This window comes from Camelus bactrianus, chromosome 7 (genome assembly GCF_048773025.1).
Source record: "Camelus bactrianus isolate YW-2024 breed Bactrian camel chromosome 7, ASM4877302v1, whole genome shotgun sequence".
In the NCBI taxonomy this organism is placed as follows: Eukaryota; Metazoa; Chordata; class Mammalia; order Artiodactyla; family Camelidae; genus Camelus; species Camelus bactrianus.
In genome coordinates this window covers 11,648,356-11,666,954 of record NC_133545.1, presented here as the reverse complement: position 1 = coordinate 11,666,954, position 18,599 = coordinate 11,648,356, and the positions used below count along the sequence as shown (strand labels likewise).

The following is an 18,599-nucleotide window of genomic DNA, read 5'->3' as shown; positions in this document are numbered from 1 at the left end:
GGGGCCGCTGATCTTATGATCACACCTAACGTGCACCCGGAAGAGTCAGTGCATTGATGGGACTGAGTGGGAGTAAGAGTAGATGCATCAGTGAGAGAGATTCAGTGGAGAAAAATCCACATCGTAGATAGCCAGCAGCTAGTGTTTTGTGCGGCTGTGTTAAGATGCCTGTTTCAGCTGCAGTGTGGCCATGAAGTCTGGAAACATGGCCTGATTTGATCATGTATTGTAATGTTATGTTAATAAGCCAGTTATTATGTAGTCACCAGTTACATCAGATTGCTAAGGCTGCCGAAACAAAGTGCCACAGACCGGGGGGCTTAAACAAGAGAAATTCGTTTTTTCACGTCTCCAGAGGCCAAGGTCAAGGTGTTGGCTGGGCTGTTTCCTCTGGGGCCTCTCTCCTGGGGCCGTAGATGGCCTCCCTCTTGTTACCTCTTCATGTGGTCATCCCTCTGCGCACACAGCTGTCTTTCTGTATGTCCTGATCTCCGCTTCTTATAAAAACAGAATGGGTTAGGGCTTACTCTGAACCTCATTTTAACTTCATTACCTCTTTAACAGCCCAATCTCCAAATAACAGTCACATTCGGAAACACTGAGGGGTGAGGGCTTCAACGCAGGGATTTTACGAGGACACAATTCAGTCCATGACCCCTGTGTTTCCAAATTTGGCGGCCACCTTGTAGATATGTAAAAACCGAGGGAAAAGATTCTGTGGTCTATGAGAGAAATATGGACGCTCCTTAGAGCCGATGCCAACCTGTATGAACTGGCCAGTCCGTTTCATCACTTGAGTCAGAGATGTCGCATTACTGTGGCTAATCAGGCCTGGACGCGGACTAGCCTGACTGCGGGCAGACGCAGCCTCGGGGATACAAACGCTGCTTGCCTGGGGGCGGGGGTGGCATTCATGCAATGACTCTGCCTAGAGTGCTTGCAGAGAATGATGGATGATTTTGTCCTAACTCAGAACCCCATCCCTGGCAGTGTGTCCTCCTCTGGAACCTGTCACCACCCCTTGCCTCATCCCAGTGAACCCCTAAGGCACCTTGGATGCAAAACCCCACGTGACCTGCCTGTTGCCTGCCGCTGATGCAATGGTGTATAATTCAACAGTAATTTATATTCCATGCAGGTCTGAGCAAAGCTGTAAAGCGCTCTCGAGAGCTAAATGCTGCTGAGGCATTTAATCTAAGCAAAGGAAGGCTTTGTATATATCAGCTTCCTAGGCTGCGGATGCCGCTGTCGGAGGAGGAGGGATCCTTTTTCTGTTTGCTGATTTTTACAGCTTTAAAGATCAGAGAGGGGCAGAAGGCAGTGTGTCTTAGGGAGGACTGGAGCTGTTACCTGACCTCCCTGACACGCACGTCCACAAGGGCACGTCTGCAGAGACAGCTCTGCGTCAGCCTGTTGGGCTGGGGTCAGGACAGAGACCCTCTGGCCACGGTAACATCAAGGCATCCTGAGAGGGTTAAGGACACACCGATGTTGTTCCTTATTCCCAAGAGCCGAAAATGTCACAGAGATGGATTTCTGGCCCTAGAAAGCTGCAGAAGTTACCCTCCTGTAGTGAGGTTTGGAAACAAGTTGGTCACAGAAGGCAGAGCTATTTGGGAAAATGCCCGTGCACACAATACGTGATCGCCCTGGATTCCCAGTAGAACCTTTGCGAGGCCGTCCGTTTCCTAGGCGATGGCTTCTTGAATTAGTAAGAGCATTTCTGCTGCCTTGCCCGGGGCCTCAATTTCGATGCTGTTTCTCCACAGGGTCCGTGGCTGCGGCGTTACTGCCTGGCTTCTCCGACAGTCCCTAAAGGGAGTGGAGACACATGTTCTCCCCTCCCTTGCCTGTGGACGCTAATACAGCAGGAGGCCCCCCATCTCCCCATTTCCCCATCTCGTCCGCCTCCCGTACCAGCAACCGCTGCTGAGAAGTGGGCTGAGCCGGGCGTTAACACTGGGACCCTGGATACCAGCTTAAAATTACCTTGGTAATCAACCTTTCAGGTGGTACCAGGATAGAACCATTTTAGAGGTTGCTGATTAAGTGTTTCCTGGTGACATTTTCAGGGCTGCAAAAGAATGAACTGCCCCCAAACAAGGCTCTCCTGGCCTGGCATTTCCTAACATGACAGCACATCTGGGAACTCAAGTTTCTGTGCTTCCACTAGGCGAAGGCATTACGTTTTCTTTAACTTTCAGGCAAAGATTCATTAATGTAGTGCTTGCAGTATCACCGATCGGCCCTGGAGTGGAGAACAGGAGGGGACCTGTAGGAAGGGTGACTGATGTGTCCCAGTTAGCCCCGGTCTTTCTAGTTTTAGGACCAAAAGTCACACATTCCAGGGACAAGACCTCCACCCCTGCCAACTCCCTGGCAAACTGGGGAAGTTGATCACCCTACTAGGGAAGCAAGGCTTTGAAAGAAAAAGAAACGTAAGGGAGTTGGGGATTATGGGGGAAGTACTGGAAATCTGTGTGTCGCCGGGGAATACCATGAATTTGCCATGTCCCCAGGGGATTGGGACACATAGTGACATAATATGTGACATCACGTAATATTGCATGATCACGTGAATGAACTGTGTGCTGGTGGTAGTTCAAGTCAGAGGAGAGGGTGAAGTTGTCAACAAGAGTGCGGAATGTGGGGTGAAAGGAGAACTGGGGAGCCCCAAGTCTGAAAAGACAAAGGAGGAGACCGAGACATTTAGGGACAGGGGGACCAAGCTTGGATTGAGTGGCAGCTTGGAAACTTAGGGAGGAGATACACAAGTAAGAGGCAGTTGTCAAACATCCAAGGAACTAAAACCAGGGAGAAAACTAGAATCTACTATTTGGCAACCAGAGAAACAGTAATTAGAGATGGCAGCCACGCAAAGGAGGTGGGTGAGGATGCTGTCTTTGGTGTTGGAACGAGGACTGGCAGTCTGGGCGTGGAAGCAGTTTCCTCTCACCCCCACTCAAGTCTCAGCTGTGCCCTGAGTGGAGGGGGTGGGGGCACCCCTGGGGGTGGCCAGCAATCCTGGAGCATCTCACGGCCCTCTCCCCTTCCAGCCGGGTGCTGACAGGTCACACAGGCAGGAGTAGCCAGGGCCGGGCCAGATGACATCACAGGTGTCATTCCTGAAAGGGCTCTAGGTGAGGATGGTCATCAAAGGAAGCAGGTGCTGCGTTGGAATCAGAAGGAAGCATTTATGTTTACATAGTTGGTTTCAGCCCTTGGCTGTGCCTTCCCGCTCCCAGGTGGAGTTTGCGAATGGGGGCACTAGCGGGGTCTGGAGAAAGCGGTTCCCTCTTTGCCAGCAGGTCTCGTTAGCACCAGCTCTCAGGCTGTGGCTATGTGTGGTGGTGCTGTCTCATCTAACAGGATTTCCTGAGCTCTGAGTCCATACGAGTGAGAGTCCTGGCACAGATAGGTAGTTAGATTTCATTTCTCCTTCTAATCAGCTGCAGCTGACTGCCTGGGGCTGGCTGCCTGGAGAGCTGGGCTGCGTAGGAGACTGAGGCCCCTTCCAGGACCAGCAGGAACAAGAGTTGAGACTGATGAGCTCTTTCTGCCAAAGGTATAGCTACTGAACTTTGCTCTCCAAAGTATAGTTCCTGAAATGATGCACCTGATGGTCCCCTTGTGAATGGACAAGGCCAGTGTGTCTCAGAAATGTTTAGATCACTGGCATCCTTTCTTCAGATGAAATTTCACAAGGAAACAGATCAAAGTAGGGCTGTTCTGGCCAGAGAGAGGAGAGAGGGCTGGGAGTCTCTTCTATTCCCTCTTCCTTTCCCAGCAGCAGCTCCTGAGGCACCTCTGTGGAACATGGTTTGAAAACCACTGGAGGAGGGACAACTTCAGAGAGTGTAAGGAAGGATCTCTCTGAGAGGACAGTGCTTGAATTGAGATCCCAGAAGATCACAAGAAGAAGGCCATTTTAGATAAGGGGATGAAGAGCAAGTGCAAAGGCCCTGGGGTGACTAAAAGCTTGGCTTAATTTAGAGACCTAGGACACTGGGGCACTGAGACTGAAGGAGGGATGCTCTTCAGGCCAGGTGAGGACCCTCTTCTGTTTATTGCCTGCAGAAATCCTGCTAATTTTTCAGGACCCCAATTCCCTTGGGAAACCTTCCCTGGCCTGATATAATTGTCTCTTAACCATTTACTTCTGAGTATTATTTTTTCTTTCTCTAAAGATGACTAGGTATAGGAGGGAACTTATGCTTGTCTGCTCCAGCTCCCTGATTTTACAGATGAGGGGACCAAAGGTTCAGAGCTGATTCTAAACTCCGATCTCTTAATCCCCAGTCTGGTTCTATTTTCACTTTATCCTCGGCTTTTCGTTTATGTATATCTTCTATCCCCAGCTAGATTATGAGATATTTTTTCATCTTTTTATTTTAGATTTAATTAAAAATTCTTGAGAAGAGTGATCATATCTTATTCTCCTTTTTATCCCCCTAACACCTAGCATAATGCTTGGCACAAACATAGACGTTCAGCAAATATTTGCTGATTGGCTGCTCTGCACACCCGGGAGCCCGCTGCCACGGGAATGTCCTCCTGCGTCCGCCCCATCACAGTTAACCTGCCTCCCCCAGACCTGGCATCACTTAGATCTGACATCTGTGCTACCGCGGTCCCTACTTCCCTGGCCAGCGGTACACCTGACACTTCGCACAGCCAGCTCTGGGCACAGAGCAGAGCCTTGCTCCAAAGGGAAGGGCTTGGGTAATTCTTTTCACTTAATTGCTACACTGTGACTATGATTAGGCTTGGAGCCTGATTGGAGTTAACTCAAGCCCCAAGCAGTGGGAGGATGTATTAAGAAGCTGTGACTGTGCCTTATTGCATTTGCCTTCCTTGGATCCCTTCTATTCCATCAATAAGTGCTCTCCAGAAATAAAATGATCGATTCTAAAGACCTGGCCCCAGAAGCCACTGCTGCTTCTGGTGGAGAAACGAGGGCTGGCCTCATACTTGCCCAAAGGATCACTATGCTTTGGGTGACTGGAAACAGACTGCAATCCCCAGTGCTGGAATATCTATTACTGCCCTTTAATTGAGGTCTGTTGTCCAGCAGAGGCATTTAGAATCTGTATTAGTTCTCCAGAGAAGCCCAGCGAGTTGGTGGTGGCAGCTGGAGGTGGGGTGAGTTCTGTACCCCACCCTCCCCAGTTAGTTGACAATTAGACAGAAAACTGGGTCAGGCAGGGTCCTTGCTCACTGGTGTCCCTTATCTCCCCCACTCTCTGGGACTCTGTCAACATCTTTCGAAGCACATCATTCATTCATGGTCAGAACAGCAATGGCAACATGTGATTCATTCTGTCTGTTTACTGAGGATCTACCCCGTGCCTGCCTGCGTCCGTTTCTAGGGAACTCACATTTCCAACTTTGAATTCATAAGTGCAGAAGCACATAAAAATGTGAATCCTTGCCCCTAATGGAAAAGAGTAAAGTCTATGGGAACTGACAGAGCCTCTTCCTCTCTGCCTTCTTTGTCATGTGGGATTTCCTAATACGTTGCCCAGATGACGTGCTTAAAGGGCCATCTTACGTGAGAGTCCTCAGGTCTGTTTTCCCATCGGTGGGAATACTGACAAGAGCTAATAAACCACAGAAATTTTAAGAGTTTCGAAAGTCAGAGAACAACTGAAAGGAAGTTAAGGCCAGGAAGTTACTGCAATTAACTCCATTGACACAACATAACAGTAAGATGTATGTATTATCAACCACCAGTAATTAGGACCATATGGTAATTAACTAATTAGGTCCTGATTTATCAACCACATCCTTTGTGTCCTGTCCCCTTGGCTTGCAGAACACACCATTGAAACAGTGTCTATCAAGCTCTCTCAACTACTAGCAGCTTGGGAAGATCAAAACTTCCTTAAGGTCAGCCTTCTCTCCTAGAACAAATCACTAGACTTCATCAGGACAGAGAACTGTGTGATGGAAAGAAATGTCTCCATTTTTTAAAGTATCTTATGCAGATACAGTTTATGTAAAGCCTTTGGGTGACCTCAGTCACAGCCAGAGCTTTGATTTATAAGATGATGACTCAGTCCACAGCTCTAGCTCAGAATTTTCTACCAGGCTCCAGACCCATGGTACCAAGTGCCTTCCATCCCAAGGGCGGCTTAGATTTGAACTCAGCACACATGACACACGCACACTCTCTTCCTGTCCTAAATCTAAATTTTCGTAAGTGATATCTTCGCACACCCAGGTTTCCAAACCAGAAATTGAAAGCCTACTTGAGGCACAAGCAGGCCAGCTCTGATTTGATGGAATTTGGATTCTTTGAAACTGGTGTCAAAAGAAGCTTTCTTTCAGTCTGACACTCCCAGGACATCACTCTTCTTGGCCAGACCCACAGGCTGCCTCCTTCCCTCTGGCCCCCCTCTGCTTCTTCCCTCACCTGGATCTGTGTCTCAAGAAAGAACCTCTGCCCTTAGACAAGGTCTTACCTGGCTGATGAACAGAAATCATCTGAAGAGCTTTTAAAGAGGAAAGATTCCCATCCTCTCCCACAAGATTCTGATTCAAAAAGTCTGGGATGAGACCTAACCCACCCTGTGTATCTTCTGAGAATTCTGTCTGAACCCCAGTGCACAGTATGAGGGCCCCAGGGTGCTTTGCAACTCCTCCAAGTTTGGGAGCACTCTTCTCCCAAGTAATGATGGTGTCACATGAGTTGGTACATGACAGTGGTCACTGCACACACACGCGTATGCATAAGCACGTACACGCACACACATACACCCACACGCACGTGTACACACACAAGCTCACCACACACACAATTTTATTGTTGCGGCAGTGGTGCCCAGGTCACCCCTGCTGCATTGCTTTCAGTTGCCTCTCCCAGAACTCATTCCCTAAGCAGTCAGTCCCGCCCTGCTCTCTCCTCGCCAGCCCCCTCCTCCCTTCTCCCCGTGACCAAAGCAGGCACCTAACTGGTCGCCCTACCTCTCCACTATCTTCTGATTTAGGGTCTTTGGAAATGCAGATCACAGCCACCAAAGTGCCTGGACCCCTGTAGGTGCTAACTTCTACCATCTCCCCCACCCAGCCTTCCCAAACTATAAGTACTTCTTCTGGTTGTTGCTCACATCTCTGCAGCGACGGAAGAAACATAAGACATGGCAAACATTGAGAAACGCTCTTGGGCTTGGAATTCTACACTGTTTGATAACATTCCATCTCTTATGACCGCCTTTTCATTGCACGTTCCTATGAGCAATATTTTTTTTAAGGAGCATCATTAAATACGTTTGTGAAATATCTCAGAGGGCTGGGTTGGACAAGTTACTTTATGTTACCGTGAATTGTGAATCTTCATGGGTGAGACATTACGTACAGAGCTCAGGGTGTTTTGACTCTGCTGCCACATTGTAAAGGAGTTATCTCCTAGGCTCAGTGTTCATGGAAAGCTCTTTGGGAAATGTTGTCTTACTGGAAAAGGGAAAAAGCTCCCCAAATATGGATGACTTGTTGGTAAATGGATTAATGGAAAACCCAGTATCATAGAAGACATTGTATATAGGAAAGAAAAGAATAAATATGTTTTCCTCTTTAAAGGAGTAGCAACAGCGGGTGTTTTCTGTGTCTCCAAAGAAAGACAATGAATTTTAAATGCGTTAGAAAAATGAACTGAAGGTTCTTCTGCCTGACTTCACCCTACACCAACTGTAACGTGATACATTTTTAGTATTTTCCCAAAGGAGAGACTTCCCAAGTTTGTCCAAGACTGGGCAGTTATTGGAGCACGAGGAAGCCTTGAATCCTGGATACTATTCCCATCTCCATGAATATTTCCAAATAGTGATCTTGTTAGCAGGTTACTCTTACCTGGATCTCCTCAGTTTTCCTACTCAAGAAAATGGAAGATGTAATAAACCTCACTTCTCTCTTTCTCTCTGCCTCTCCTCTTCCCTCTCCTTCCCTGTTACCCCACCCCTGTTTCTTCCCTTCTCCTCCAGGAACCTTCTGCATCATTTCACTGTGCACCTGTGTGGCTGGGATCAACTTTGAGCTGTCACGCTACCCACGCTACCTGTACGGACTCCCCGACGACATCAGCCACGGCTACGGCTGGTCCATGTTCTGTGCGTGGGGGGGCCTGGGCCTCACGCTAATCTCGGGATTCTTCTGTACCTTGGCCCCTTCTGTCCAACCTGTCCCGAGGACCAACTGCCCAAAATCCAGACCCGAGAATGGGACAGTGTGCTAAAAAAAACAAACTCATACACACACACACATATATATATATAAATATATATATATAATATACATATATACAACAAAACTAAATCAACATGATGCCAGTGCCAAGGTCGAGTTGAGTTGGCTCAGGCACCCGCATCTCGTCTGGACTTTGTGTCGCCTCATCACCGAGATGGGGAAGGCGTGCCCATCCTGTGGCTCTTCCATCAATTCTTAACTTTTGGCTTCCTGGTTTCTGGAAGACAGAGTGAACATCCCCATTCGAGGTCGTGTCCTGATTCCCGTCACTCACAAGGATGGGGTGGTGGGCTGGGAAGGGACGGTGCCTGGGGTCCAAAGCGGCACAGGTGTCGAGAAGGAAGTACCATCCACTGGGCCAACAGGAGGGGACACCACCCCATCACCGATCATCTCAACGAGAAACCCCGCCCTTAGTTCATAGAGTGAAACCAGATCTTTGAGGCCATTCACAGAACCACTTCTCCTGCTCGTCCTGTTCTGATTTCCTTCCAGCCCGACCAGTGACACACAAGGAGTGGAAGAGAAAACACACCCAGAAGGACGTTTCCTCTTCGCTACCAAACTTTCGGACCAAGTTTCAGAGGTGGGAAGGGGGAGAACACAACGTGCTGAGAGGCAAGACCTGCATCACTAACAGGACGCTTCAGTGGATGCTCAGAAAACCCAGTCTTACCTTCCAGCTGCCTTACACCCAGTTAAACAAGAGGCTGCCCTGCCCCAAACCCCACTCCCCAGGCAGATCGGAGCCTTGGAGTCATGCTGTGATGTGTGTGTGTGTGATGTGTATGTGTGCGTGTGTGTGTGTGACTACTTTGAGTGGTTTCCTTTTTTCTTTTCACCTTTTAAAATGGAAATATTACATTATGACTGTTGTCTATTATTTGTGGTGGTTCCACGGCCCAGGACGGAGGCCCCGAGACCTAGGATGCACCATAAGGGGCAGGCCTCCATGGGTGCTGGCTCTGCAGCTTCAATCCCTGGAGTGTGAGTGTGTGTATGTGTGTGGTGGGTGTTTTCTGAGTGGGGTTTTATCATTTGTGTTGCATTTTTCTGTTATTTTTAGTGCAGCTGAAATTCCCAGAGGGCAGAACCAAGAACAAAACCACTGGGCAGGCGACCCTGTGGTTCTTCACATCACAGCTCTGGGACACCACGGGATTTAGTCCTCTAATTTTGGAAGTTGAAGACACAGCTGGGCCCACAAGCCATGAGCGAAGAGGGACCACCGTGCAGGAGGGAGAAGGGATGTTATCTCTGTTGCTGTTGTCAAGTACGTATACCGAACAAGACCTTTCACTTCCCATCACGGAAGCTGTCCTTTGTCACTGGACATCCACCCCCTCTCCTGGGGTGACCTCTGTACAGACGAATGGAAAAAGGGTCACACGCAGAGAGCACCTCCTTGTCTCATGGGCTCCCGTTTGTATGATATCGTGTACATTCACAGAGAACTCTTGACTCTTTCCAGCCTCCTTTCCCTCTTGATATTCAAGGCCATGAATCCCAAAAGAGCCGTCTTGGCGGCTAACACCCCAACAGAGGTGGCACCAGTCTGGCCCAGTGTCTCGGGCTCTGTGGAGCCAATTGGCACAGCAGGTGTTGGCGAGCTCTGGAGTCAGCCAGAGGGTGGTGAAGGCTGCGGGGACAGGAGTCTGCCGGAAGGAGCAGGCAGGAGCAGTTGGCGGTCACCTCAGTGACCCTTCAGGGCCTGGGCAGTCCTGGGGAGGCAAAGAGAGAACTCCCCAAGCTGCACCGCCACGGGTCAACCGTGTAGCCGAGAGTGCAGTTGCTCCATGGCTGAGTCTGCTCTGGGAACTCTGCCACTCACTCAGCAGCCTTCCTTCCCGACCGTGGCCTCGGTTTCATCGACTTGCCTTCTAGCCCGTCTCCCCTCCAGTTCCTGCCTTTTCTCATCTCCCAACCATTTCCCTTCTCCCTCTCCCATCCACCAGGCTACAAGTCCCGCCTCTCTCCTCCTCTGCTCTTTTTGACCGTGTGTGTGTGTGTGTGTGTGTGTGTGTGTGTGTGTGTGTGTGTGTGTGTGCGCGCGCACGCAGTTCACGTCCGGATAGAACATCTGATGTGCGTGGATAGGTCTGAGTGTGGGTCTCTGTATGCGTGTATCTCTCTGGTGCATTTTGTGTACATTTGTGTCAATAGGTATCTGGGCGCAGGTGTGAGTGTACAACTCAAGACTTCCTTGCTCGCGAAACGGGCCAGCTTCTGCAGAAGTGCTCCCGTGTGAGTGCCCTGTGAGTGGGTGTGCCGGGGGATGGCTGGTGAGGAAATGCTGCTAGCTTCTACTTGCCTAAGGATTATTTTTAAAGCAAAGGATTTATTCTATGAGGACGGAGATAACTTTCAGGAAAACCCAGTTTTGCAATTGTTTCGGGAATTTTTTTAAAAGTTTTTCTTTTAAAAGTTAGGTTTCCCCCTTCAGGGGAAGGACGTGAGGAAAAGTGAGGAGAAGTATCTCAGTCTCAGAGGCCCTTGTCTTCCTTCCAAGTACCCTGACTGCCCTCCGACCAGCATCGAGAGGTGAGCATCCACGAGCATCTGTTTGGGGCAGAGAGTTTGTCTGTGACCAGATCCAGGTTTCAGCTGTTTCCCATTTGTAGGAAAATAGGGAAAGGAATTCCAAATAGGGCAATTTGCTATCAATCATTTGAACTTTTCTTAAGTAACTTTTCTTAAATAACCAGTACATCTCACCTCACCGACCTATTATTTATACCCTCTTTTTTCATCCTGTGCTTTCCATAAATAGATCATCCACTCTCTTCAGCTATTAATCTTTGTAACAGACCTTTAACACAGCCTGCTGCATCCCTTTGAAATGTTCCTGAAATGTTAGTGGGACTTCTAGGAAAGAAGGAAACCACCTGGGCTCAGTTCATCAGCAGCAGAGCCGGAGCTTGGAGCTGCTTTTCTGATTGTGGGGCCAGGCAGGTACAGACACACACTCCAGGTCTGATCCTGCTCGGGGCCAGTCAAAGCCCAGCCACACGGCCAGGATGACAAGTCCTGGCTGGCAGGAGAACGGCTCCAGCATGGGGGCTTGACCCCAGATGAAGACATGCCACTCGAGGCTGTTACTGAAGCTTTCATGCCGTGAGGGGTGAAGAAGACAAAAGAGACAGAGGAGAAGGGAGGAGGCTCAACCTGTTAGCCAGTTTGGGTCAGACTCTGCTAGCCCCAGATCAGAGCAGAACCCAACCTTCTGACGAGATCTAGGGTCAGCAGCCTCACCCACCAGCCCCTACACTCCCCCCTCCGCCAGGTCAAGTTCAAATTCCCTACAGATGTGAAGGCAAGATCTAGGACCATGTATGTGTTTCCAGCTTCATGCAAGTCGACCTTGAGCACGGGGCCTATTTCAGTTTTTATTTCCTCCCTTGCCCTATGACCCTGGGGATTCAGGGAAGGGAGGTATCTGCCTGGAAAGAGGTCCTATTTGTTTCTCTCTCTGTCTTGAGGGTTTTGGCTGCTTTTTCTGGTTTTTTTTTTTTTTTTTTTTTTCCCTCTCCCTCTACTCACTTCCACTTTCCCTCTACATCAGCTTTGGTCAATTCAGATAGTTAAGCAATTTGTCTTTCGCGAGGCTCATACACTCCCAGCAGCCCCCTTCTTTGTCTGTTGTGGCTGTAAGTTTCATATGGAGTTCTGTGATCTCCTTGGCATCAGAGCATAAAAAAATTTAAAATGTATCTGTTTCAGCTTCAGTCCTTCTATAGGCCCCAGCCTTTCAGCAACTGCACCCTTTCAATTTCAGGGATCACAAAGTCACAATAACTCAAAGACTCAGTAACTCCACCAAATCAAGACAAAGCCTTCTTCTGTCCATGTTCATATGCAGCACCCTGGGTCCTGGTGCCCTTTTGGTGACTTCTCTTGTTGGGAGTGAGTGTTTTCACCTAGTGACACTTGCCTTTCCTTCAGTAAGGGAAGAAGACACTCTGAGTCTCTGAGCCCCATGTCTTAATATTTATCCGCAGTCATGATGAGAGGTCTAAAATGAAAGAGCCATGTGTCATTGTCCTGAGTTAGTGGGAGGACGTACTGCTTAGGTCTCCAGAGCTGCCCACCTGAGTCAGACTCAGAATAATGGAATCAAGTACATCACCCAGGGGCGTTTAGAATTGACTCTGTCTTCGCTTGGTTTATTCTGAGAGTGTTTATTAACTTATTTTCAAGTTTCTGGGGGAATGGAGGAGGAAAAAGTACACTCTGGTCATCTTTGGTGTGATTTGCATGGGATGTTTGGTTGATTTGTGTAGCTAAAGTGAAGCTACTTTTCTGAAAACATCCTCTCTGCTCTAGGGACCAACCCTTCCAGTGGGCACATCCAGCCCTTTACAGGGACATCTGATGAGTCATAGTGAGAGTGATTTCACCACAGGGAGAAATAGTTGGTGCATAACAGCTGGGCTGGCCTCTGGGCTATCTTCCAGCTGGTGTACAACAGAGGAAGGGGACAGATTTCTAAACAATCCACCTGACTTGATGGACACAAAAGATTCTGGTGTCTCTCAATGCCGTCATCTTGGTGGGCTGTGTTTGCCCTCTTTCCATCTGATGCCTCAACGGTGCAAAATGTTTCTTTAACGTTATTATTAGTTCTTAGACTACATTATTATTGGCTGATTTTTTCCCCCACAGAATAATACATGCTCATTGTAGACAACTGGAAAAATAAAATACAAAAGGAGTATTCCTTTTAGAGTAGAAGACTGTTCATAATCCCATTGCCCTGAAGCATCATAATGGTCATAGCCCCAGTACTTCCCGTGTCAGTGGTTGTCTCTGGATTGGCAGCTGGGGCCAGGGATGCAGTCCACGACCACAGAACCACACTGGTCTGCGTGGAGTTGACCCTCTGTTCCCAGCAGCAGGAGCACAGGACTCTGCTGGGCCCCCAGAGGTAGCAAACAGGCCTTGGAAGAGGCTCAATGCCAGAGCTTAGGGGCAGGATAGAACAGAGCTAAAAGATTCCTACTTTGGGATTTCTTTTCTTTTTCTTTTTCTTTTTTTTTCTTGTTTTTCTATTTTTTTCTTTCTTTCTTTCTTCCTTTCTTCCTTTCTTCCTTTCTTCCTTCCTTCCTTCCTTCCTTCCTTCCTTTCTTTCTTTCTTTCTTTCTTTCTTTCTTTCTTTCTTTCTTTCTTTCCTTCCTTCCTTCCTTCCTTCCTTCCTTCCTTCCTTCCTTCCTTCCTTCGAGTGCCATCTCAATTTAATTACAGGTGTAAGAGTACTGAAGCCAGAGTAACTCACTAATTAAGCTACACTTGCATACCACAGTTACTGTAAATTTCATTTCCACTCTGCACTAAAATGATTTGTGACTCTGGGCACTGTGTATTCTCCATACTTGAACTTCCTCATTCACAAAATGAGGATAGTGTAACACTTTACCTCATGGTATATTAAGGGTGACAAAGAAATTGCAAAGCGATTTGCAAACATGAAGTGTCGTATAACTTAAGCACTGTTCAGAGTGTCCTGCAGCAGCCGAGCCCCCACTGAATGGGGTTCCTCCATATAGTGTCTGTGCCTCGCTGCAGAAAAGCTAATCTAGAGTGAGACGTCATCTTGGCCACTGAACAGGACTGTAATCTGCAGTTGAAGCAAGTGGATTTTATGCTATCATTCAGGTTCGTCAGAGAAGTCAGCTCCTTAATTTACCCATTCTCAGGCTTGCTTCCTCTTGGCCAAAGCCAATTTTGCAAAGAGCACCCTTTATCCCCTCTTATCATTCCCAGAGGTGATGGAATGAATAAACCATATGGGGCAAATAGCATATACGAGCTAAAACACTTAACTATTAACCAAGGCACATGGTCGATGCCTTATCTATTTATTTATTTCTTTTACCATCCTCTTAACATCATTTCTCACTGTACGTGCCCAAGTGGTGGAAGCAAATCAGATTCTGAAACATTTTAATGGTCTTTTAAGTTTAAGAGGGGAATGAGTTTCAAGGAGCTAGGGTCTTCTTTCTCTTGTCAGTTGGTGAAGCAGACGGTTTCATCAAAAGCATATGGGTTCTTATAGGGAGTCCTTTGGATGGTGCATTCGCTAGATGTTCTGAGCATGAGCCTGTTCAGGGAAAAAACTGAATCCTAGGTTCTAAACAAGAAAAGAATGCACTTCCCAAAGGGTCTGCACATGTTCTGCTTTGCAGGGGGTCACCTTCGTGTTATGGTGAGACCTTCTCTAAGGGAAATCCAAGGCATTGCTCCCGAGACGGTTGGAGCCCAGCCAGGAGTGGGGGAGCCACACAACCACAGGGGGGCGTTTGTTCACTCTTGAGAAACAGAAAACTGGGGGTAAGCATGCGGGTTGCACAGCAGTAACTCAAACCTGGCCTTGCTTTGATGGACACCAGCTTCAGCAATGACAACTCCTTCTCTTCACTTCCAAGGACTGAGTATTGCTCCCTGGTGAACTCCCTCTGTCCTCCCCTGGCTACGTGTTTCCCCTCCTTCCCGGGTCGCCTCTAGACCCTTTCTAGCCTGAATGTATCCGTGTGTCTGTGTCGTTGTGCCGGTGATGATGCTTTTCACCTGAAGAGCTTTCCCCTCATTCATCCTCATCTCCCTTTCCCGTCTCCACCCACGGTGTGACTGTTTTGCTATTCAAGACTATGTAAAAATGTACAAATAAAAGTGGAAGCTGAAAATAAGGGGGAGGGAATTGAGACTAAACGATGCATTGATGTAGCCCTCAGTTTTCTGAGGACTTATGCGAACTGCCCTAAAATCCCGGCTCTGGGTGGGATTTGAAGGGAGGGAAGCCGTTGGCGCAGGAGTTTTTTTCTGGTTGTTTCTCTGACAGTCATGAGTGTCTGCTTGGAACTCTCTGTTTAAAAAGTGTTTTGCCTTTAAAGTAAAATGTGTTTTCCAAAAAGTGAAAGCACGTCATCTAAGTGTGAAGGGTGAAGGTAATCACACAGGTTGGCTCGGAGACCTGCTCCTGGGGTGGGCTTGGTAGTTTCGCAGCATGGCTCACTCAGAGCCTCGGGGGATCTTGTTACCTCACCATCTCTCTGCATCCTCTCAGCCAAACAGGGGGCGGGGGGGGGGGGCAGTTCCTGGGGCTCCTGGGGCACCAAGTCTCCTTGGCCTTTCTGCTGCTATTTTTAGAGAGGCTTCGAGCCCTGGCTGGCGTGTGCTTACTGCAGGAGGTGCATTTGAAGAGTTCCTCCCTGCTAACTCTCGCCCCACTCTTTCACTCCTCGGAAAGTAACCTCAAGCTAACAGCCAGTTTGTGCTCAGAGTCCAAAGCCTTTTATCTACCTTTTCATTCTCAGATGCCTTTCCCACCCACTTTGATGATCTCATTTTACTGTCGTTACTGACAGAGCTTTGCGGCGCTGGGGTAGGAGAAAGTGTCGGAGGAGATGCTGCGTGTGAATTATTCTGTGATCTGTGACTTGCTCTGCAAACCTGGCCTGTGCTGTCAGAAGCAGGGAGTCTGGCTAAGGGATTCTACCAAACTGGAATGAAGAAAGCATGGGGTGGGGGTGGGGGGTGCGAGGGTAGAGGCAATGAGCAGCAGATGTAGGTTGGCAGTGGAGGTGAGATAAAGAAACCTTTTGGAAGGGGAAATGGGAGAATCACAGGGCATCCTCAGCACCGCAGCAGAGAAGGCTCCCCCAAAGGCAGGGCACCCATAAGAGAAAGTAGGAAAGAGGAACAGGGATAGGTAATCCTATAGTGCAAAGAGCTGCCTCTCCGGAGGACTGAGACTAGTTACCCGGGGGGTGGGGCGTGGGGTATTCAGACCAAGTTTGGCCAGTGGCCTAACCCCTCCTCCTCCATGGCACCTCAGTCCACACCTCTCTCCTTTCTGCTGGTCCACAGTGATCATCTCTGGGATCAGCTTCAGGAGGGTGATTTGAATCAGTGGTGTCCCACACAGCTATAATGCAAGCCGCATATGCAATGTTAAATATCCTAGTAGCCCCATTTTTAAAAGTCCAAAGAAACAGGGGAGATTTGTTTTAGTACCTATGTTAACCCAACATGTCAAAAATATTATCATTTCAACATGGAATCAATATAAAAATTACTCAGAAATTTTTTTTTTTAATGAAGTCTTCGAAATCAAATGTGAATTTTCCTCTTTTAAAACATCTCAATTTGGCCCAGCCACATTTCCAGTGCTCAATAACCACACATAGGCACTGGCTGCCATATAGAACAGCAAAGATTTAGATTCTTCATTAGGAGATGGAATGGGACCCCCCCCCCTCCGGCCATGAGTCATGCAGGTCTCACAGCTGATGGAAGTTAGAGGTTGGTGTTGGCCCCAAGTAGGAAGCACAGGACTGATGTCCAAGTTGCCGTCCTGGCCTCTGGAAGTTGTGCATCACCTGCTTAGAGGAGAGAACCACTGCTTGTCAAATACATGTCAGCCTGCCCCAGAGGGTCAGTGCTGCCCCTGGGCAGGGCCCCAGTGACCTGTCAAAGTTCTGGAGACCAAAGCAGGTCACTTTCTTCAGCTATGGGGACCCCCGTTTATCCCTTAACTAGACTCCCTTTATCTTAAGAGCAGAGAGAGGGGCAGATGGTCCATCTCTTTGTCAAGAATGATGATCTCTACCACCTCTTGTCCCTAGTCCAGTCACCTGCAAATAGCATCTCACCAATATTTGGAACTGTTTTCTCAATCCCTTACTTTCCCTAAATGCTAGAAGGGGATATGCTGGAAAGAGCAGTGACCACAGGCAGACTGGGTCTCCTAGGAGGTGGCAGTGACAAGCTCTGTCCCTTACACTGGGACTCAGTCCTCGATTGCCCACCTCTCCGCTCTGCCCAGAGACCTTCTTTAGATTTGAAGAAACCTCTTTGGGCTGAGAGAGGTGGGGAGTGGAGACAAGGAGCGAGATCTTAGTGCAGAGAACAGAATAAAATTCAAGCACGCAACCCCTGGGCATTCTCAAAGCATTTCAAAGAGCCAATACGACAGGGTTTGTTTCATTTAAAATAGCGTGTTCTGAGCCCTGTGTCACTGAGATTTTTGTTTGAGCTGATTTGGTGAGTATGTTTTATATATGGTCATTAGATGGGAACTGTAGCCAACAAGACTCTCAAGCACCTGGAGAGTTTATGGTCCACCAGATTATTGCTCAGTCAATATAAATTTATTTACCTTTAATTTGCATAGTGCTTTCTGATTGGTTAGACGAGGAGTGATGTGTATTGCAGGATTCCAACACCGCCTCTGCCCTTGGAGGTAGCAATTCCTATGGTTATTGGTGCTAAAAATAAGATTAAATATTATGTTAATTTGTTCTGATCCGATGTGAATAAATGTGTTGTTTAATCTTAACAAGAATGCTACATCTTTTCAGATCTATTGTACTGTCTGTTCCTTCTCATAATTAATTAATTACAGGAAAGGTGATCCAAACCAGATCTTGAAACTACTGTGCTATTCTGAGAGGTGAATTTCACAGGGAAGGGGGTGGGATGAAAAGGGAAATTGCCAGGTTCCTGTGACTTGGCCAGGACTGAGGAAGCAGAGAGCATTTGGGGACTTTACTGACACTGACTGCATCTTGCAATTTTCTATTTCAAATTGGCAGAAATATTGTATTTCCATCGGTTGAAGAAAAAAAAGTGTCTGGTAAATAATTAAATGACTTGTTCATGGAAAAAATAAAAATAAATAATCTGTCAGTTGTGGAATGTAAACTGATTAAACAATTAAATAAAGAAGATCATGTTGTGTGTTTTAAGCCATGGTGTCTGCTTGGGGAAGAGGGGTAGACACTGCAATATTTGATGGAGAATAATATTTTTCCCACAGGTTTTGTACAGAAAAACAATGGAACAACTTTTATGTAGATAACGGACTGAAAACTCTCATCCTGAAGGAAATAGTAACTATTTCAAGTGTGTGTAAGCCAAGGGTACATGCTTTTTGAGTTAGGGGCGGGGGGAATGGAGAGGGATTCAGAAGAGAAAAACAAGGAACTATTGTTCTTTTTCTCCTGGTATTGGCATTCGTAACTTTTTTTTTCTTTAAAGGCTTTAAAAGATGCTGGAATTAATGGTTATATTCTAACCCCACAACCTACTTCTTAGCTATCAGGAAGGAGAGACATTTCTCTCACACTCTTCATCATCTCTGTCCCTACCTTAGAATCCCAGTTCCTTTCCACGCCTGTGCCTTTGGAAGGTTCTTGGATCACGCCCAGGGAAGGACATCTAGGGGAAAAGGGAAGGTGGTGGAAGGGTGGCATTTTTTAAAGGATACTGTCAATCAGCATCTTTTAAGCCAAAGAAACAGGCTCTGTCTGGTATCAGTGGAAAAGTCATCTACTAAAAAGGCCTGGGTAGCTGGAAGCCCG

At 47.7% G+C, this 18,599-nt stretch overlaps 1 protein-coding gene across 1 annotated transcript in view; it reads left to right on the top strand.

The window, feature by feature from the left end:
* The window catches only part of TMEM178B (transmembrane protein 178B), a 338,501-nt gene extending 320,517 nt beyond the window's left edge, over nucleotides 1-17,984 (top strand). Inside the window, exon 4 of the mRNA XM_010947450.3 lies at nucleotides 7,980-17,984. Within this exon, the coding sequence (XP_010945752.1) occupies nucleotides 7,980-8,230 (251 nt within the window). The 3' untranslated portion in view covers nucleotides 8,231-17,984. The remainder of the gene's footprint in view (nucleotides 1-7,979) is intronic.
* Nucleotides 17,985-18,599: the final 615 nt, after the last annotated feature.